This window comes from Pan troglodytes, chromosome 23, assembly GCF_028858775.2.
Source record: "Pan troglodytes isolate AG18354 chromosome 23, NHGRI_mPanTro3-v2.0_pri, whole genome shotgun sequence".
Classification (NCBI taxonomy): domain Eukaryota; kingdom Metazoa; phylum Chordata; class Mammalia; order Primates; family Hominidae; genus Pan; species Pan troglodytes.
This window is the reverse complement of record NC_086016.1, coordinates 47,941,231-47,956,934: the sequence shown is the minus strand read 5'-3', so window position 1 is coordinate 47,956,934 and position 15,704 is coordinate 47,941,231. Positions and strand designations below refer to the sequence as shown.

The 15,704-nt window shown below is 57.6% G+C and overlaps 1 protein-coding gene across 3 annotated transcripts in view; it reads left to right on the top strand.

The window, feature by feature from the left end:
* WNT7B (Wnt family member 7B) overlaps positions 1-15,704 on the top strand; it is a 54,952-nt gene that overhangs the window by 17,158 nt on the left and 22,090 nt on the right. For 2 of the 3 annotated variants that reach the window (XM_016939392.4, XM_016939391.4), the window contains exon 2: positions 9,754-9,980. In XM_016939392.4, the coding sequence (XP_016794881.1) occupies positions 9,754-9,980 (227 nt within the window). The remainder of the gene's footprint in view (positions 1-9,753; positions 9,981-15,704) is intronic. The other variant, XM_016939390.4, reaches the window with a different exon arrangement.

The window sequence follows — 15,704 nt, the reverse complement described above, 5'->3', positions numbered from 1 at the left end:
AGAGGTCCATGTTATCTGCGGGGGAGGGCAGATGGCCCCAGGGTTCCCGCTTCTGGCTCCTGTGGCCCTGGGGGGTCTGGGATGCTGAGGCCCGGGCAGGCTCCAGCTGGGTTCCAGGAAGAAGTCAGATCTCGTGTCTCCCCCACGGAGAGCTGCCCCGGTCCTTCTGGGGAATGCTTTCAGTGGCGGGGTAGGGGGCTACTTCCACCCTGAACTGGGTGGGGTGGGCAGCACTAGGGCTGCTTGGGTGCCATGTTGGGAGCCGGTGTCCAGTCCAGAGCGAGGCGGGAGAGCGGGGGTCCAGCCAGGTGGGAGGAGTCTCTGCTGCTGTGGGGCCATTTGCACCCCCACTGGCAAAACAGAGCTGGGCTGTGGTTTGTGGGGTCGGTTTTTGGGAATTTGGAGGAGAAACGGGATACTGAGGTGGAGGTGCCTGGCTCCCAGGCCTCCTCGGGACACGAGCCCACATCTTTGTCATAGCACAGCCGACTTCTCCCAGGCTTCATCACCAGAAAGACACAGCTTGTCCTGTTGCTGGCGTGGAGCTGTGCCCTCTCGAGGGCGACTTTGGGTGGTTTCACCCTCATAATCCTCACCACCCCATCCCCCAGTTTTAAACGCAGGGCCCTGACGTGGACCGTGGGCATTTTCTCAACCCTATGTGAAGTGGGGGTGCAAGCTGGTTTCGACTAACCTGTAACACAGTCTGAGTGACAAGGGGACACCCCACGGCCACGCTGCTGCCCACCCCCTGTCCAGCCTGCAGCCCCAGCCCTGCTGAGGGTGTCCCAGATGCCCCATCCTGCTGCCTGCACAGGCAGGGCCTCTGTCGGGGAAGAGTGTCTCCCGCAAGTGTCTGTCAGCCACTCGTCACCCACCATTCATTCACTCATTCTGCGGTGACAGCTGAGGCTCTGCCACGCCTGGCCTTGCACCAGGCCCAGCATGTCGTGGGGAGTAAGACAGGGTTCTGCCGTCCTGGACCCAGCTATGGGGGCTCGGACCTGTTTGGGGAGGGCCCGCGACTCAGTCTGGAGCCTGAGAGACTCCTTGCAGCTTGGTGCACGTCGGGGGGCTTCCTTCTCCAAGAGCTCCTCAGGGAAGGCCCACCCCACACAGCCTGGCCCCAGATGCAGCCTCCTGCCCCTGACTTACATGGGAGGGTGGCTCTCCAGGAGGACAAGTGACCACACTCTGCCCATCCTGCTCCCGCTGTCTTTGAGGGTCAGGAATGGGGTATGTCCCAGGCGCAGGGTTGATGACAGGGCACTGGCCAGCCCCGGGACGGGGGGGTGGGTTCCAGCCCTGCTCGCTCCCTGCCTTCCTGAGCTACCAGGTAGGCTGCTGAACTTTTCTGGACCTCTGATTCCTGTTCTGAGGGAAGAGTAATCATGATTGTTGTCACCATTCTAGCCCTTGGCCCCCCGAGCTTTGAAATAGCAACCATGAGGGGACTCTGAGGCCAGTCAGGCATGGAGTGGGTGTCCACTCTGCCTCAACCACTGAAGACCCCGACAGCATGAGGGATTTAGGTTAGACTCCTACCTGCTGGGGGAGGCTTTGAAGCAGGAGAAACTCCTGAACACAACAGGGGTGTCGGGGAGAGGACAGGGTGGCTCTAATTCTGGTCACAGGTGAGATGCTGCCCACTCCCTGCCACCTGGGCTCAGGGTACCCAAGAGTAAGATGACAGGTCACCCCAAAGCTCCTGAGAATGTTGGAGGAGGGAGCCCCCAGGCTGGGCCTTGGCAGAGATGGTGTCGCCCAGATGAGGGTCTTAGCCAGAGGGGCCACGTCCCACAACCCTGTTCCTTCCTGGCCTCCGCATCACTGCTGACGGGCCCTGCTCCTTTGGGAGGAAGGATGGTGGCTATGTGGGTGACTCTGTCCACTGCCTGAGTGCCAGGCTGGGCACGGGCAGAGCAGGAGGGCACTCCACCAAGGGCTATGAGCCCCTACAACTCCCTGAGGTCTCCTGCACTTAACCTTCTCACTGCCTGGGAGCTGCTGCAGTGGGCTGTTGCCCGCATTCAGGGTCCAGAGAGGCTGAGGGCCTGGTGGGGACAGGCTGGCTGATGGGCACAGGCTGGGGCAGAGGAGCCCTGGCAGGGCATTCTGGCTCAGCCCAGCTCTGCCTTAGGTCGGTGGCTGGCCCAGCCCAGCAGCCCCATGGAGCGTGTGTGCAGGAAGGGCTAGCACCCCCCGTGTGGGCTAGGCACATACAAAGCACACGGGCATGATTTGTAAAGTTGGCATTTGAATTTTGAAATGTGTTTTCTGTTTTTTTTTTTTTGAGACGAAGTCTTGCTCCCTCACGCAGGCTGGAGTGCAGTGGCATGATCTCGGCTCACTGCAACTTTCGCCTCCTGGTTCAAGCAATTCTCTTTCCTCAGCCTCCCAAGTAGCTGAGATCACAGGCATGCACCACCATGCCTGGCTAATTCTTGTATATTTAGTAGAGACACAGTTTCACCATGTTGGCTAGGCTGGTCTCAAACTCCTGACCTTAGGTGACCCACTCGCCTCGGCCTCCCAAAGTGCTGGGATTACAGGTGTGAGCCACCATGCCCGGCCTGTTTTCTGTATTTTAATTATTGTAAGAAGCCTGGAGTTTCCATTCCTGCTTTGTTATTGCCCCATTTCAATAAAGTCACATGCTATAATACTTTACTTTTATGCTGAGATATAACTTATGTAAAGCACAGAAATCTCAAGTGGACACCTTGATGCATTTTTACATACATGTGGCATACAGGCAGGCTCCCTCTGCTCACTCCCAGTTGGCGCCACCCACCCAAGGGTAACTATTCTGATTTCTGTCTCCAAGATGAGGTGGGCTTGTCCTGGGGATTTTTTTTTTTTTTTTTTTTTGAGACGGAGTCTCGCTGTGTCACCAGGCTGGAGTGCAGTGGTGCCATCTTGGCTCACTGCAACCTCCAACTGCCTGGTTCAAGCGATTCTCCTGCCTCACCTTCCTGAGTAGCTGGGACTACAGGCACACGCCACCACGCCCAGCTAATTTTTGTATTTTTAGTAGAGATGGGGCTTCACCGTGTTGGCCAGGATGGTCTCGATCTCCTGACTTCATAATCCACCCACCTCAGCCTCCCAAAGTGCTGGGATTACAGGCGTGAGCCACTGCGCCTGGCCGGAGATTTTCAGAAGTGGTGGAATCCACACATCCTCTTTCCTGGCTTCTTTCACGCACCGTGATGTCTGTGAGGCCCATCTGTGTTGACGTGTGTCAGCAGTTTCCTCACCGTGTAGTCACGTTGCATGAATGGACCACACTTTTTTTTATCTATCCTCCTGTTGACAGACACCTGGATTGTTTCCCATTTGTGCTACAGACCCATGCGCGTATCCTTGGGTGATCACGTGCACGGGTTTTTCCTGGGTACAGGAGAGAGATTGCTGGGTTGCAGGGAAGGGCTGATCTGGGCATGGACCCATCGGTGGTGGGTGCAGTGGCTGACGCGGATACCCAGTAGCTTCACAGTTGCTGGTCTCGGGCTTGGGGCCCCATAGATGAAGCTGGTCCCTGATCTCCCGGGGGAGGCTGGATCCTGGGGGTCAGAGATTGTGTGTCTAGTGAATGAGGTCAGTAATGAGCTTGCAGTCTCAACCTTCAAGGGTTAATAATGAGGGCTGTCACTGCAGGCCAGCGGCCCGTGCTGTGGACGCCACAGGATAGGCCCTCCCAGCAGCTCTGAGATGGATGGGGGCTGCTATCACTCCCATCTGACAGAGGAGGAAACTGAGACACAGTTAAGAAACTTGCCTGAGTCTCACAGCTAGGAATTTGCAGACTCAGGCACCCCAGGGCTGTGGGGCTGGCCTGGTACCTGGCTAACCCTGCAGCCAGGGACTTGCCTTCTGTCCACTCCTGCTCTCGTCTGTCACCTGGCAGTGGTTGAAGGGGCTGGAGTGTCCTCACCTGCCCCTCACCCTCACCACAGCCACCTCCTCCTGGAGGCAGCCCCACTCCCTTGGGGCTGTTCTGCCAAAGAGCAAGGTCGTCCCGCTACCTGGCGGCAGCCCCTCCTTGTACACGGGGCCGGCTCAAAGCCTGCGCCAGGATGCACCTCAGGAAGCTCCTGGGCCTCTGCTGGCCTCTGGCCTGAGACTGCAGGGCCTTGTCCACAGTCCCTGGGGAATGAGGAGGAGGCTTCTTGTCTGCAGGGCTAAACTCTTCTCCCATAAGCGCCCTCCCTGCAGCGGACTGGCCCAGGCTGGGGTAAGGAAACTTTCCAGACTTGCAACCTGCCCATCCCACCTGGCATCTCGCCTGTGTCCCGAGGCCCCATTCAGTGCAGGGGGATGAGCCGGGGGCAGAATTTTCCATGAAAAAGGTCAGCGACTGAAACATGAATGCCCCCGCTCCCAGCATCTCTGCACTCACAGCCACTCAGAGCCTTTCTGGCCAACCTTCCCTGGGCACCCAGGCAAGCAGCTGAGGATGAGGAAGCCACCCCTGAGAGTTTTCACACTTGGAGCGAAGCTGGGTCCGCCCCGCAGGGTTTGCTGAGGGTGCCCATGGCCGGCCCACGCTCCCCAGTGGCCCCACGCTCCCCAGTGGCCCCAGCACACTACCCGCACGGCTCTCTGGCCTCCTCTAAATCACTGGCTGTAAAAATAGTTGGTAGATATTTTTCCCCCACTTCCCACACCGACCATTCTCTAAAGAGGGCCCATCCCAGTCACCCCTCTCCCCAGCCCCCTCGCCTCCATGTGGAAGGAATGGCATGGGCCAGGCCTGGGGTGTGGCAGGGCCAGGCCGGCTCCGGGAGGGCAGGGGTCAGACTGGACAGTGCCCAGGGCAGCAGTGGGAGGGCAGGGATGGCAGCTGCATGGGAGCCGCCTGTGCACCTGGAATGAATTGCTGCACGGCCTGAAGGATTTTAAGCAAAGGAAGAACTTAAGCTGTTTTGAGAATGAGAAGCCGACACAGTGCCTGCTCCAGGCCATGTTGCAGTGTGTGTCCCACACTTACTATGTGGCACTCCTTCTTCTACCTGAGTGCTGGATTCAGAGACTGGGCTCCAAGCCTGGCTGTGCAGTGCCAGACAGGTCCCCTAGCCTCTCTGAGCTCCAATCTGCACACCTGCAAAATGAGGATGGCACCACTCACCTAGCAAGGTGAGGATTAAATGATACATAGGTGAGGTCTGAGGTCCCAACGGCCCAGAGTCAACCCTCAGAATGGGAGCACTTGGTATTGTTAGTGGAAACACAAACACCCCCACTTAGTAAGGGAGACAATTTTGAAATTGTTTCTGAATTATCAACCACATCTAACTATTTATACTCCTGGCACAAAATACAGTGCAAGAGCCTGTATTCTATTCCCCGATGCCTTTACTTCCCCTTTAACCCATGCACGGGCACGCAGGGGGCTGCTGGGGGCTCTAGTCCCCCTGCTCTGTCAGCCCCACGTACCCCGGATAAGTGTGCAAGAAGGCAAGCAGGGCGTCGGCTGGGTGGGCCTCTTGCATCCCCTTCAACTGGGTCCTAATCTTCACTGGGGTGCAGAAGTCCTGTGTATAGATAGTTTTTTTTTTAAATCGTGGTTAAAATACGGAAAAAAAAAATTACCACCTTAACTATTTTTAAGTGAACAATTCAGTGGCATTTAGTCCATTCACAATGTGGTGCAATCACTACCCCCAGTTCCAGAACTTTCCATCACCCCAGATGGAAATTCCATACCCATTAGGCAGCCACTCCCTGTTCCCCGTTCCCCCTCCCAGCCCTGGCAATCACCTTTCTACTTTCTATCTCGATGGATTTGCCTATTCTGGACATTTCATAGCCACGGAACCACACAGTACGTGGTTTTGGGGTCTAGCTTCCTTCATGTAACATTGTATTGTTGAGGTTCCTCCACGCCGTGGCATAACCCAGTGCTTTGCTCGTTTTTATGGCCACATAATGTTCCATTGTATAGATGGACCACATTTGGTTTATCCACTCAGCTGTTGACAGGCATTGAGTTTGTTTCCAGTGTTTGGCTATTGTGAATAGTGCTACTATGATCATTTGTGTACAAACTTTAGTCTAAACACCTGTCTTCAGTTCATTTGAATCTATACCAAGGGGTGGAATCGCTGGGTGACTCCAGGTTGAACTTATTGAGAAACTGCCAAACCATTGTCTATAGTGGCTATACCATTGTATGCTCCTATCGTCAATGTGTGAGGGTTTCAATTTCTCCACATCCTTGGCAACACTTGTTCTTTTCTTTCTTCTTCTTCTTCTTTTTTTTTTTAAATCATAGCCATCCTAGTGGGTGTGAGGTGGCATCTCATTTTGGTTTTGGTTTGCCCTTCCCCAGTGATTACTGAGGTTGAGCGTCTTCTCCAGAGCTTGTTGGCGGTGCGTTTATCTTCTTTGGAGAAATGTCTACAAGCGCTTTGCTCATTGTAACACTGGGTTGTTTGTCTTTTTGTTGTTGAGTTGTAGTTCTTTCAGATGTGGTTCTTAAGTACTGACTTGTTCATTTACTCATTTATCTATTCCACAAACACTCGGGATGGCCACACCCGGCAGCCCGGAGACCTGGCTGAGCGCAGACTTGACACTGTCCTGGAGGGGCCCACCATCTGCTGGGGAAGCGGGGCATGGACACGGTGGCTGTGAGGGGAAGCTGGGGACATGGTGACTGTGAGGGGAAGCGGGGCATGGACATGGTGACTGTGAGAGGAAGCCGAGGACACGGTGACTATGAGGGGAAGCCAAGGACACGGCGACTGTGAGGGGAAGCCGGGCACAGACACGGTGACTGTGAGACTGCAGAATGAGCTCTACACCTGCAAAACCAGTGCCCACCGTGCTCCCCCTCAGTGCCAGGGAATCAGGAGCTTGAGCACAGTGGGGCTTTCACCTGGGCCCTGAAAGGGAAATGGAATATGTCAGACAGAAAAACGGAGAAGGGGCAGCAGCCAGGGGAGGGACCAGCAGACACAGCTGGGAGGCGGGGTCTTCCGAGGCCAGACCCCACGAGGCCTCTAGTTCCAGGCACAGGGGCTGGGACGGTCCCCTGGGCAATGGGGAGCTATGGATGGGCTTTGAGCAGACGGACTTGGTCAGATCCGGGTGCTGGCAGGGCCGGTGGTGGACAGCTGGCTGGTGGCGGGAGGCCAGGGCTTTGGCCATGGCAGTGATCCATTGCCACCCCCAGGGTCCACACTAAGTCCCATCAGGGTCCCCCCAGCAAGGGCACCTACTGCAGATAATGGGGGTTTCTCGGCCCTGAGCCTGCTGGGAGAATTTGGGACTGGAGAGTGTCCCTCAGGCCGGGACTGAGGCGGGCTCTGCCCCACGGCAAACAGGGTGCCCGGCAGGGTTCCCATCCATCTCATTTCCCCAGCTCGGTTTTCTGAGGATCTACAATTACTTTGGGCTGAATTCCCCAGATTCCAGCCCACTCCCAGCCCCACCCATCCAGATGCTCTTCCTCCATGCCAGCCTGGGGCTTTTCTGCCCATTGTGCCCGTGGGAGACCCAGGGAGGTCTTGGCCAGATTAGTGGGCGGGCCGGGCGGGCCTCGGGGATTGAGTGTCGCCCTGGCAGCCCGGCTGCAGCACGTGCTGTGGGCTCAGGCCGCACGGGGACTTTCCAGCTGGCTGTGGGTGCTCGGCCGCCCTGGAAAATCACTGACTTGTTTCCCTCAAGAAAAGGGCAGGCGGGCAGTAGGTAGAAGAAGGGTCCCCAGCACACTAGGGGCCCAGGGCCATGGGCATCAGCTTCGGGGAGCCCCCGGCGGTCCCCCCAACTCCCACATCTTGCCCCCTCACTAAACAGGCCTGATCTGTTGTTTTGAAGCCAAGCGCTGTGCTGAAACCCACTGTTGCCTGCAGGTCTGCATGAAACCAGCCGCCCCCCTCCTTCCAGCTCACTGCCCCTTCCATGGGTGCTTAAAGCCAGATGACTGGGGCAGCCGCTGTGGAGGGCAGTCCGGCAAGTCCTCAGAAAGCGAAGGGACCACCTGACCCAGCAACTCGTAGGTCCATGCCCCAGAGACTGAAAACAGGCTCAAACAGAAACCTTACCCGCACGTTCATGGCGGCATCACTCACAGTAGTCCAAAGGTGGAAACAGCCGAAATGCCCAGCCATGAATGGATACACAAAATATGGTCTGTCCACACAATGGAATATCACTCAGCCTTACAAACGCATGAAGCACTGACCTGTGACCACGTGGATGACCCTTGAAAACACGACGCTAAGTGAAAGAAGCCGGACGCCAAAGGTCACATGATGAATGGTTCCATCCATAGGAAACGTCCAGAATGGGCAAATCCATGGGAACAGAAAGCAGACTGGTGGTTGCTGGGTCGGGGAGGGGAGAACAGGGAGTGACTGATGGGTACAGTTTCCTTCTAGGGTGGCAGAAATATCTGGGAACCTGACGGTGCTGGAGGTTGCACAACACTTGAATGTATTAAATGCCACAGAACTGTACACTTCAAAATGGTTCATTTTATGTTATGGGAATTTCACCTCATTAAAAAAACACACAAGGCTGGGTGCAGTGGCTCACACCTGTAATCCCAGCACTTTGGGAGGCCGAGGCGGGCAGATGACCTGAGGTCAGGAGTTCGAGACCAGCCTGGCCAACACGGTGAAATCCTGTCTCTACTAAAAATACAAAAATTAGCCGGGTGTGGTGGTGGGCAACTGTAGTACAGCTACTCGGGAGGCTAAGGCAAAAGGATGGCTTGAACCCGGAATGTGGAGGTTGCAGTGAGCTGAGATCACACCACTGCACTCCAGCCTGGGTGACAGAGTGAGACTCCGAAACTCTGTCTCAAAACAAACAAACAAATGAACAAATGACAGTCCCGCTGATATCACTTGAAGTAGAGTGAGCGTGACCTGCGGGTTCCTGTCTAGGGCTTCAGGTCCTGAGAGTTGCTAGGAGATTAATGACAAAGTTCCCCTCAGTGGACCACTGTGAGGCTGCAGTATTGCAATAAGGCCCCTGCCAAGCCTAGCACACAGTAGGTGCTCAATTTGCTGCAGGCCTAATTTCTTCCTCTGCGTGCACCCAGTCACCCTGACAGGAGAGAAAACAGCAACAGCCACCATTCCCGGTGTGGGCTTTCTCCCTGTGGTCGTCTGAGCCTTTGGTTGGGTGGTGGGGGATGGGTGTTTTATACCCCCATTTCATGGGTTTGGAAACTGAGGCTCAGACAGGGGGTGCCTTCTCAAAGTTACACACAGGTCGGAGCTGGAGTCAGTACCGGATGGGCTTGGCTGCCGGCCCTTTCAGCAGCCTGCCTGGCCCAGGTGCCACGGAGGGGCCATCGGGGAATTTATAAATGAGGGGAAAGCCCCATTGGTCGGGGAGTTGGGTTCTGCCGCTTAGAGACAGCACAGACAGTCCCGAGTTGGCGGCTGCTACATCCCAAGCATGATGCTGTCTGATCTGAAGGGCTGTGTATCTGACTCAGTGGCCTGGAGAGCTGTGGGACTTGCGGTTGCGTGATTCTCCATTCTGAGGCTCAGAGGCCTGGGTGTGTGTGGCTGGGGTCACGCGTGTGAGTTGGGGTGACTGGTGTGGTCTCCTGGGGTCACGCATGTGAGTTGATGGGAAACAGCCCCTTGAGGGCAGGGATCTGCTTGTGCCCTGGTGGGCGGAGCTAGTGCAGGGCTTGTGACTGAGAGGCTGAGTGGGGGAAAGGTGTTGGGGGTGAGGAGGGGCGCTGGCCGCCGTCGTCTCACGGCCTCTGTCTCCTCCCCTCCACAGAGCACTGTCATCCGTGGTGGCCCTGGGAGCCAACATCATCTGCAACAAGATTCCTGGCCTAGCCCCACGGCAGCGTGCCATCTGCCAGAGCCGGCCCGATGCCATCATTGTGATTGGGGAGGGGGCGCAGATGGGCATCAACGAGTGCCAGTACCAGTTCCGCTTCGGACGCTGGAACTGCTCTGCCCTCGGCGAGAAGACCGTCTTCGGGCAAGAGCTCCGAGTAGGTAAGGGCGCCTCTGGGCTCAAGGGGCCCAGCCATTGTGGCCAGGGGCAGTAGGCCAGGCCACCCACTGAAGGCCAGCCCAGGCCGCTGTTCCGCACACATCTCCTGGGGGGCCGATTTCTTTGCCTTCCTGTGAGCCCTTCTGCGTGCCTGGCCTGGCCCTAGGTGGCACCGCTGCTTCTGGGGCAGGGGAGGCCTCAATGGGAGCCAGGCTGTGCGCAGATGAGGGTCCTTGCTCGGGGCTGGAGGACATCGTCATGACGTGGCCGTGGGCCCTTGGGCCTGTAGGCTGGTGGCGCGGTGGTGCTAGCGGTGCCGTGCAGTGGTTGGGGCCCATTCTGTCGCTGCCTAGCAGCCGTGTAGAGGGAGGCACGTTGCCTCTTCTGGCAGAACCTCCATTCCTGTATCTGGAGAGCAGGGAATAGTAACGCTTACTGCAGGGGGTAGTTGGGGCACAGGAAGTGCTGTGTGAATGTCGTGGATTCCGAGAGTGGAGCTGGGTAGAGGGAGCCGAGTGAACTGTGCGGGATGCTCCAGCATGACACGTGGAGCACGGGGAATCCAATGGCCGGAAGGCAGGGTGGGTGGGCGGGTGTGGGGAGTGGTTTGATGGACACCAAGCAATCACCGAAACCTGCCAGGTGGGCTGGCAAGATCCCTGCTGCCTGTGCACAGCCCCTGAGGCCACAACCCCTCCCTGTCCTCACAGCCTTGGGGTAAGGCTTCATCATGCCCATTTTACAGACAAGGAGACTGAGGCCCAGAGAGGGGCTTTAAAAAGTGACTTTTGGGCCGGACCTGGTGGCTCATGCCTGTAATCCCAGCACTTTGGGAGGCCGAGGGGGGTGGATCACCTGAGGTCAAAAGATCGAGACCATCCTGGCCAACATGGTGAAACCCTGTCTCTACTAAAAATACAAAAATTAGCCAGACAATCCCAGCTACTTGGGAGGCTGAAGGAGGAGAATTGCTTGAATCCGGGAGGCGGAGGGAGGTTACAGTGAGCCGAGATGGCACCATTGTACTCCAGTCTGGGTGAAAGAGCAAGACTCTGTCTCAGGAAAAAAAAAAAAAAAAAAAAAAAGGGATCTTTGGAGCATGACCTGGGTTTGAATCCAGCTGTGTGACCTTGAACACGTCACTCGGGGCTGCTCAGGGCCTCAGCTTCCCCACTGGTGACGTGAGCTCCGAGCCAGTAGGCCCTCGTGTGGGTCCCCATGGCTCTCCCAGGTGCTCAGTAAACTGCTGTTGTGTGCATGGGAGTGGGGCTAGTGATGTACCCTGCCCTCCAGGCTGTGGCAAGAGGCAGAGGAGGGGGGGATAACTGGCACAGTGCCAGGCTTGCAGGGGTGCCCAGCCCATGGGCATAACATGTCCTTCTGATCCTGGAGCCGAGCAGAGCCGCAGCTGCCGGGACACAGGCCAGAGCTAGGTTCTGCAGGGCTTGGAACGCTGGTGTGGGGCTGGGGGTGGCGCAGGGGAAAAGCCCCTGGGGCCCCCTTTGTGGTGAGCAGCCTGTGGGTGGCGCCTGGCACAGCGAGGAGGGTGGCACCGCCCGCTCCCTGGGGCCCCACCACCCAAGTGCAGTTCCCTCCCTCCAGGTGCCAGCTGTGGCAGGCAGGGCTGCCCATCCACCCCAGTGGGGAGGGCGTCGGCACGAGTGCTCACTCATGCCAGGGCCCATCTGCCTGCCTGGCCCCTCAGCGCTGAGCTGGCGGGCTCAGAGGCAGCTGTGGGTGCCCCTGCCTCCCGGCCGAGCCCCCGGGGAGTTGTGGTGGAGCTGAGCGTCGATCAGGTGTCCCTCGCCGTTCCTGCTAATCCTTGCTGCCTCGCTGCGTCAGGAGAGGGGCAGATGTGGAAATCGTCCTGCTGCTCGACAGAGGGCTGGGAGCTTGGACTTTATTTGGGACCATGAGACATGGGGTGAGGGACATGTGGGCCACCCTGGGCATCACTGTGGGGTCCCCGAGCTCGCCTGGGGATCAGGCTGTGTGGCATATGGCTGTGTGTCCTGTCCTGTTCCTCCATCCTGGAAGCACTGCATCCCGTCTCAGTCTTCTGCTAGGGAGCCCACCTAAGACCCCCCTGTTGCTTTCCCGAGCGTTTCAGAAGCAAACATTTTGGCAGAGCTGTCCACACCCACCATCCTCACCTCACACCCTTGATCGCCCCTACTGCTCTTGGTCTGGGCCGCTTGTGACCTTCCTGGTGTCAACTGTTCCCCTTCTTCCCTGGCTTCTGGGCCCCGGCTTGTAGCCTGGACTTCTCTGCCCAGTCCCAGCTGGGAAGTGGCAGCTCCTCCAGGTGCACCTTGGCCCCCTCGCCCCGCTCTGCCCTCTCGGCCGCAGGCTCACTCCTGCTCACGGCTTCCATTCCCTGCGACCCATGCGAACCTCTGGCCTGACACACTCAGCACCCTGTTACTTAAATCTCCTGTCCCCAGCTTTCTCCCGGCCAGTTGTCTCAGCAGAAACCTGGTATCATTTCCCCATACACCTCAGGGCTCTGCCCTGTGGCTGCAGCATGGTCTGCTTTTCTGGCCCTCCCCTGGCAGCTGTCACTGCCTCCTGCCCACACCAGCCCTAGTTGCTGAGTTAAACAGAAGCTCTTCCTCCAAAACCTGCAGTAGCTCCTTATGGCCTCAGGATAAAGTGAACTTCTTAGCCTGGAATCTCAGTAGCTGCCTCCCATATTCACCCTGGTTCCCCACATCCCTTCTGAGAACCAGAGCTTCAGGCATATCTGACTCCTCTCTCCTCCCCAAGCATGCCAGGCCCCGTTCCCCTTCCAGGGCTCAGCTGCGGTGAGTCATGAGCAGGAAGAGGGGCTGATCAGGGAGGCCAGCCATGTCTGAGGCCAGCTGGGTACCCTGGCATGGGCTGGGAGCTGGGCCATAGGTTGGCAGGCTGCCAGGACACTCGTGGGAACAGCCACTCAAGCAGTGCCAATTAATGATTGGCCCTGAGAAGGGGCTTGGCCTGTGTGGGTGGGACAGCCCCTTTCAGGCCTTGACCTTGGGCTGTGCCTAAATCTCGAGGGCTGAAAGGGTACCCCTTAAAAGGGCACCCCTTAAAAGGGCAAATCAATCTCCTGTGCAAAGTTCCAATCCCTTTTCCATCACCTGGTGTGGGTGCTTGTATGCCTCTGGGGATGGGGCGCTCACTTCTCCCCATTAGACAGATGTTTCTTCTAAGGACCCTGTGCTGGCTTTGCCCTGGGCCCCTGGGTTCCAGTTGCTCTGCTCGCCTCAGAGGGTCAAGGCTCACACTAGGCCCCCCTCCACTGCTGTGGTCCCCCTCGTGCCTGGAGGCCTCCTGAGCCCATCCCAGGCCTATTCCTCATGTGTCGAGAGAGGCTTGTCTCTTGTCTCTTCTGTTGACTGGAAATGAGCTTAGAGGTGACTGTCCCCAGCTGAGCAGTGTTCTGCCACGGTGGGGGGAGGAGAACGAAGGGGCAGCGTGAGCATCAGGAGAACCTCGTATCCCAGGAAAGTCTGTTGGAAACCTGGGGCCCCCCAGCAAGGCAGGGAGTTTCAACCAGGCACTATCATCGAATCAGGGATGTCAGCAAGGGCTTCCCGGAGGGGGTGACCCAGGCCAGACTGGAGGTGAGCGCAGGGAAGGGGGTGCCAGGTGGATGGAACAGCATCTGCTGAGGCTCTGGGGCCAGAAAGCCGAGAGCACTTTTGCAGGAATGACAGGAGCTTCCAGGGCTAACAGGAGAGGCTGGAGGGTGAGGGCAGGGCTGGAGCACCAGTGAAGCTCTGGAGGGCCCAGAAGGCATAGAAGATTCTGAGCAGGTGAGGGCTTCCCTCTGCAGGCCGCTTCCTTCCAACCACTGCGCCGCCCCCATCCCCCTAGAGCCCAGAGTCCCCCAGGACCACGGGCCTGGGCCTGGGGCAGCGACTGCGTGCTCTCGGGCCCCCTAGCCCCACCCTTGAGCTGCCAGGGAACGCTGAGTCCTGCCCATCATGTGCTAGCCTCAGACATGACCAGGCATAGGGACTGCCCCTAATCCATGCTCACGTGAGCGGCCCGGGACACCAGCACAGCTGTCACCCGCTCCTGTTTGCTTTGGGGGCGAGCTCTGCGTGGGGAGTGTCTTCCTGGGCTGCACACAGCAGGGGCTCAGCAAGGGCTGTTGGCTGCTGGACAGCCTGAGGGGCCAAGGGACCCATCTCGGGGTATCTGAGAGGCCAGGGGTCGTGTGGTGAGAGGGTGACTCCCGGGCCAGGTGCACCTACCGCCCTGCGGGGCTTTGCAGGCCAGGCCCAGTGACCCCCAGCAGGGACGAGGTCTCGAGGGCTGGATTCTTCACTTGTTCACTCTGGTGACCCCAAGCCACCTCTGGCAGGGAAGTGTTTGTAATATGGTATGGACCAACCGACATGTGCCGTAAGTGTAAGATATGCATGGATTTTGAAGACTCAAACCCCCAAAGCAAATACAGTATCTCTTGAATAACTCTTCTACTGATTACATATTGAGATGGTAAGATTTTGGATATATTGGCTAAATAAAATATACTATCAAAATTAAGTTCACCAGCCAGGCATGGTGGCTCACACTTGTAATTCCAGCACTTTGGGAAGCTGAGGCGGGTGGATCACTTGAAGTCAGGAGTTTGAGACCAGCCTGACTAACATGGTGAAGCCCCATCTCTACTAAAAATTCAAAATTAGCTGAGTGTGGTGGCACATGCCTGTACTCCCAGCTACTCAGGAGGCTGAGGCAGGAGAATCACTTGAACCCGGGTGGTGGAGGTTGCAGTGAGCCAAGATCACACCACTGCAGTCCAGCCTGGGCAACAAGAGTGAATCTCCGTCTCAAAAAAAAAAAATTAAGTTCACCAAAATTATTTTCACTTTTCTTAATGTGGCTACTAGAAAATTTCAGCGGACACCTGCGGCTCGCCTGAACCTTCCGTTGAGCGGTGCTGCACCCATAGGGGACAGGAGGGGGTGGCCCAAAGTCATCTGGTCAGAGGCAGACGGGACATTTGAACCTGGATCTGACTGTCACTCCCAGGACACTGTCCTCCAGTGTGGGGTTGGGCAGTCTGAGGGCAGAGGGTCACTAAGCAGCCGTTTTCAGAGGACAGTCAGCGTGGGGGTGGGAGGGCAGCCACCTTCATCAGACCTGGTTGTTCATCAGCCTGCATTCGTTGAGTGCCTGCTGTATGCCAGGCCAGGGCTTGCACCCAGGACACGATGGGTGAGCACAGGCCAATGGGGCCAGGCCGGGAGGCAATGCCTGCTGGGCCCAGTCTCGTGCTGGCCACACTTTGGTTGTCTGCAGGCCCCAGGCTGATGACCCTGGTCACTCCCCACCTCCACCCTCATCTCAGGGGCCCAGCCCAAGGCAGCTCAGCAGACATTTCTGAGGCTCAGGGGCCAGGCAGCCAGGACTGTACGGACAACTGGGGCCTTGAAGGTCAGGGTCAGAAAGACTTTCCTAGTGGCGAAGCTGCCCAAGCCCACTCCTGGCTCAGGGTGGGACGAGGCCGGGGCTGCCCCTCCCCGGGAAGGCAGCTCACAGGCTCCTGGGAGGACGGAGCCTGAGGGGCTATGGCAGTGGCAGGGCTGTGGCCCTTCCTGGGGGTGGCATGGAGGCCCTGTGGGCTAGGCGGCTGCTGGTCCTCCAGTCCCAGTCCTTCCACATGGCCCCTCCGAGGCCACTTGGAACTCATGCAAGTTGGGAATTTTCCATCCTCCCCGGCGGGGCCC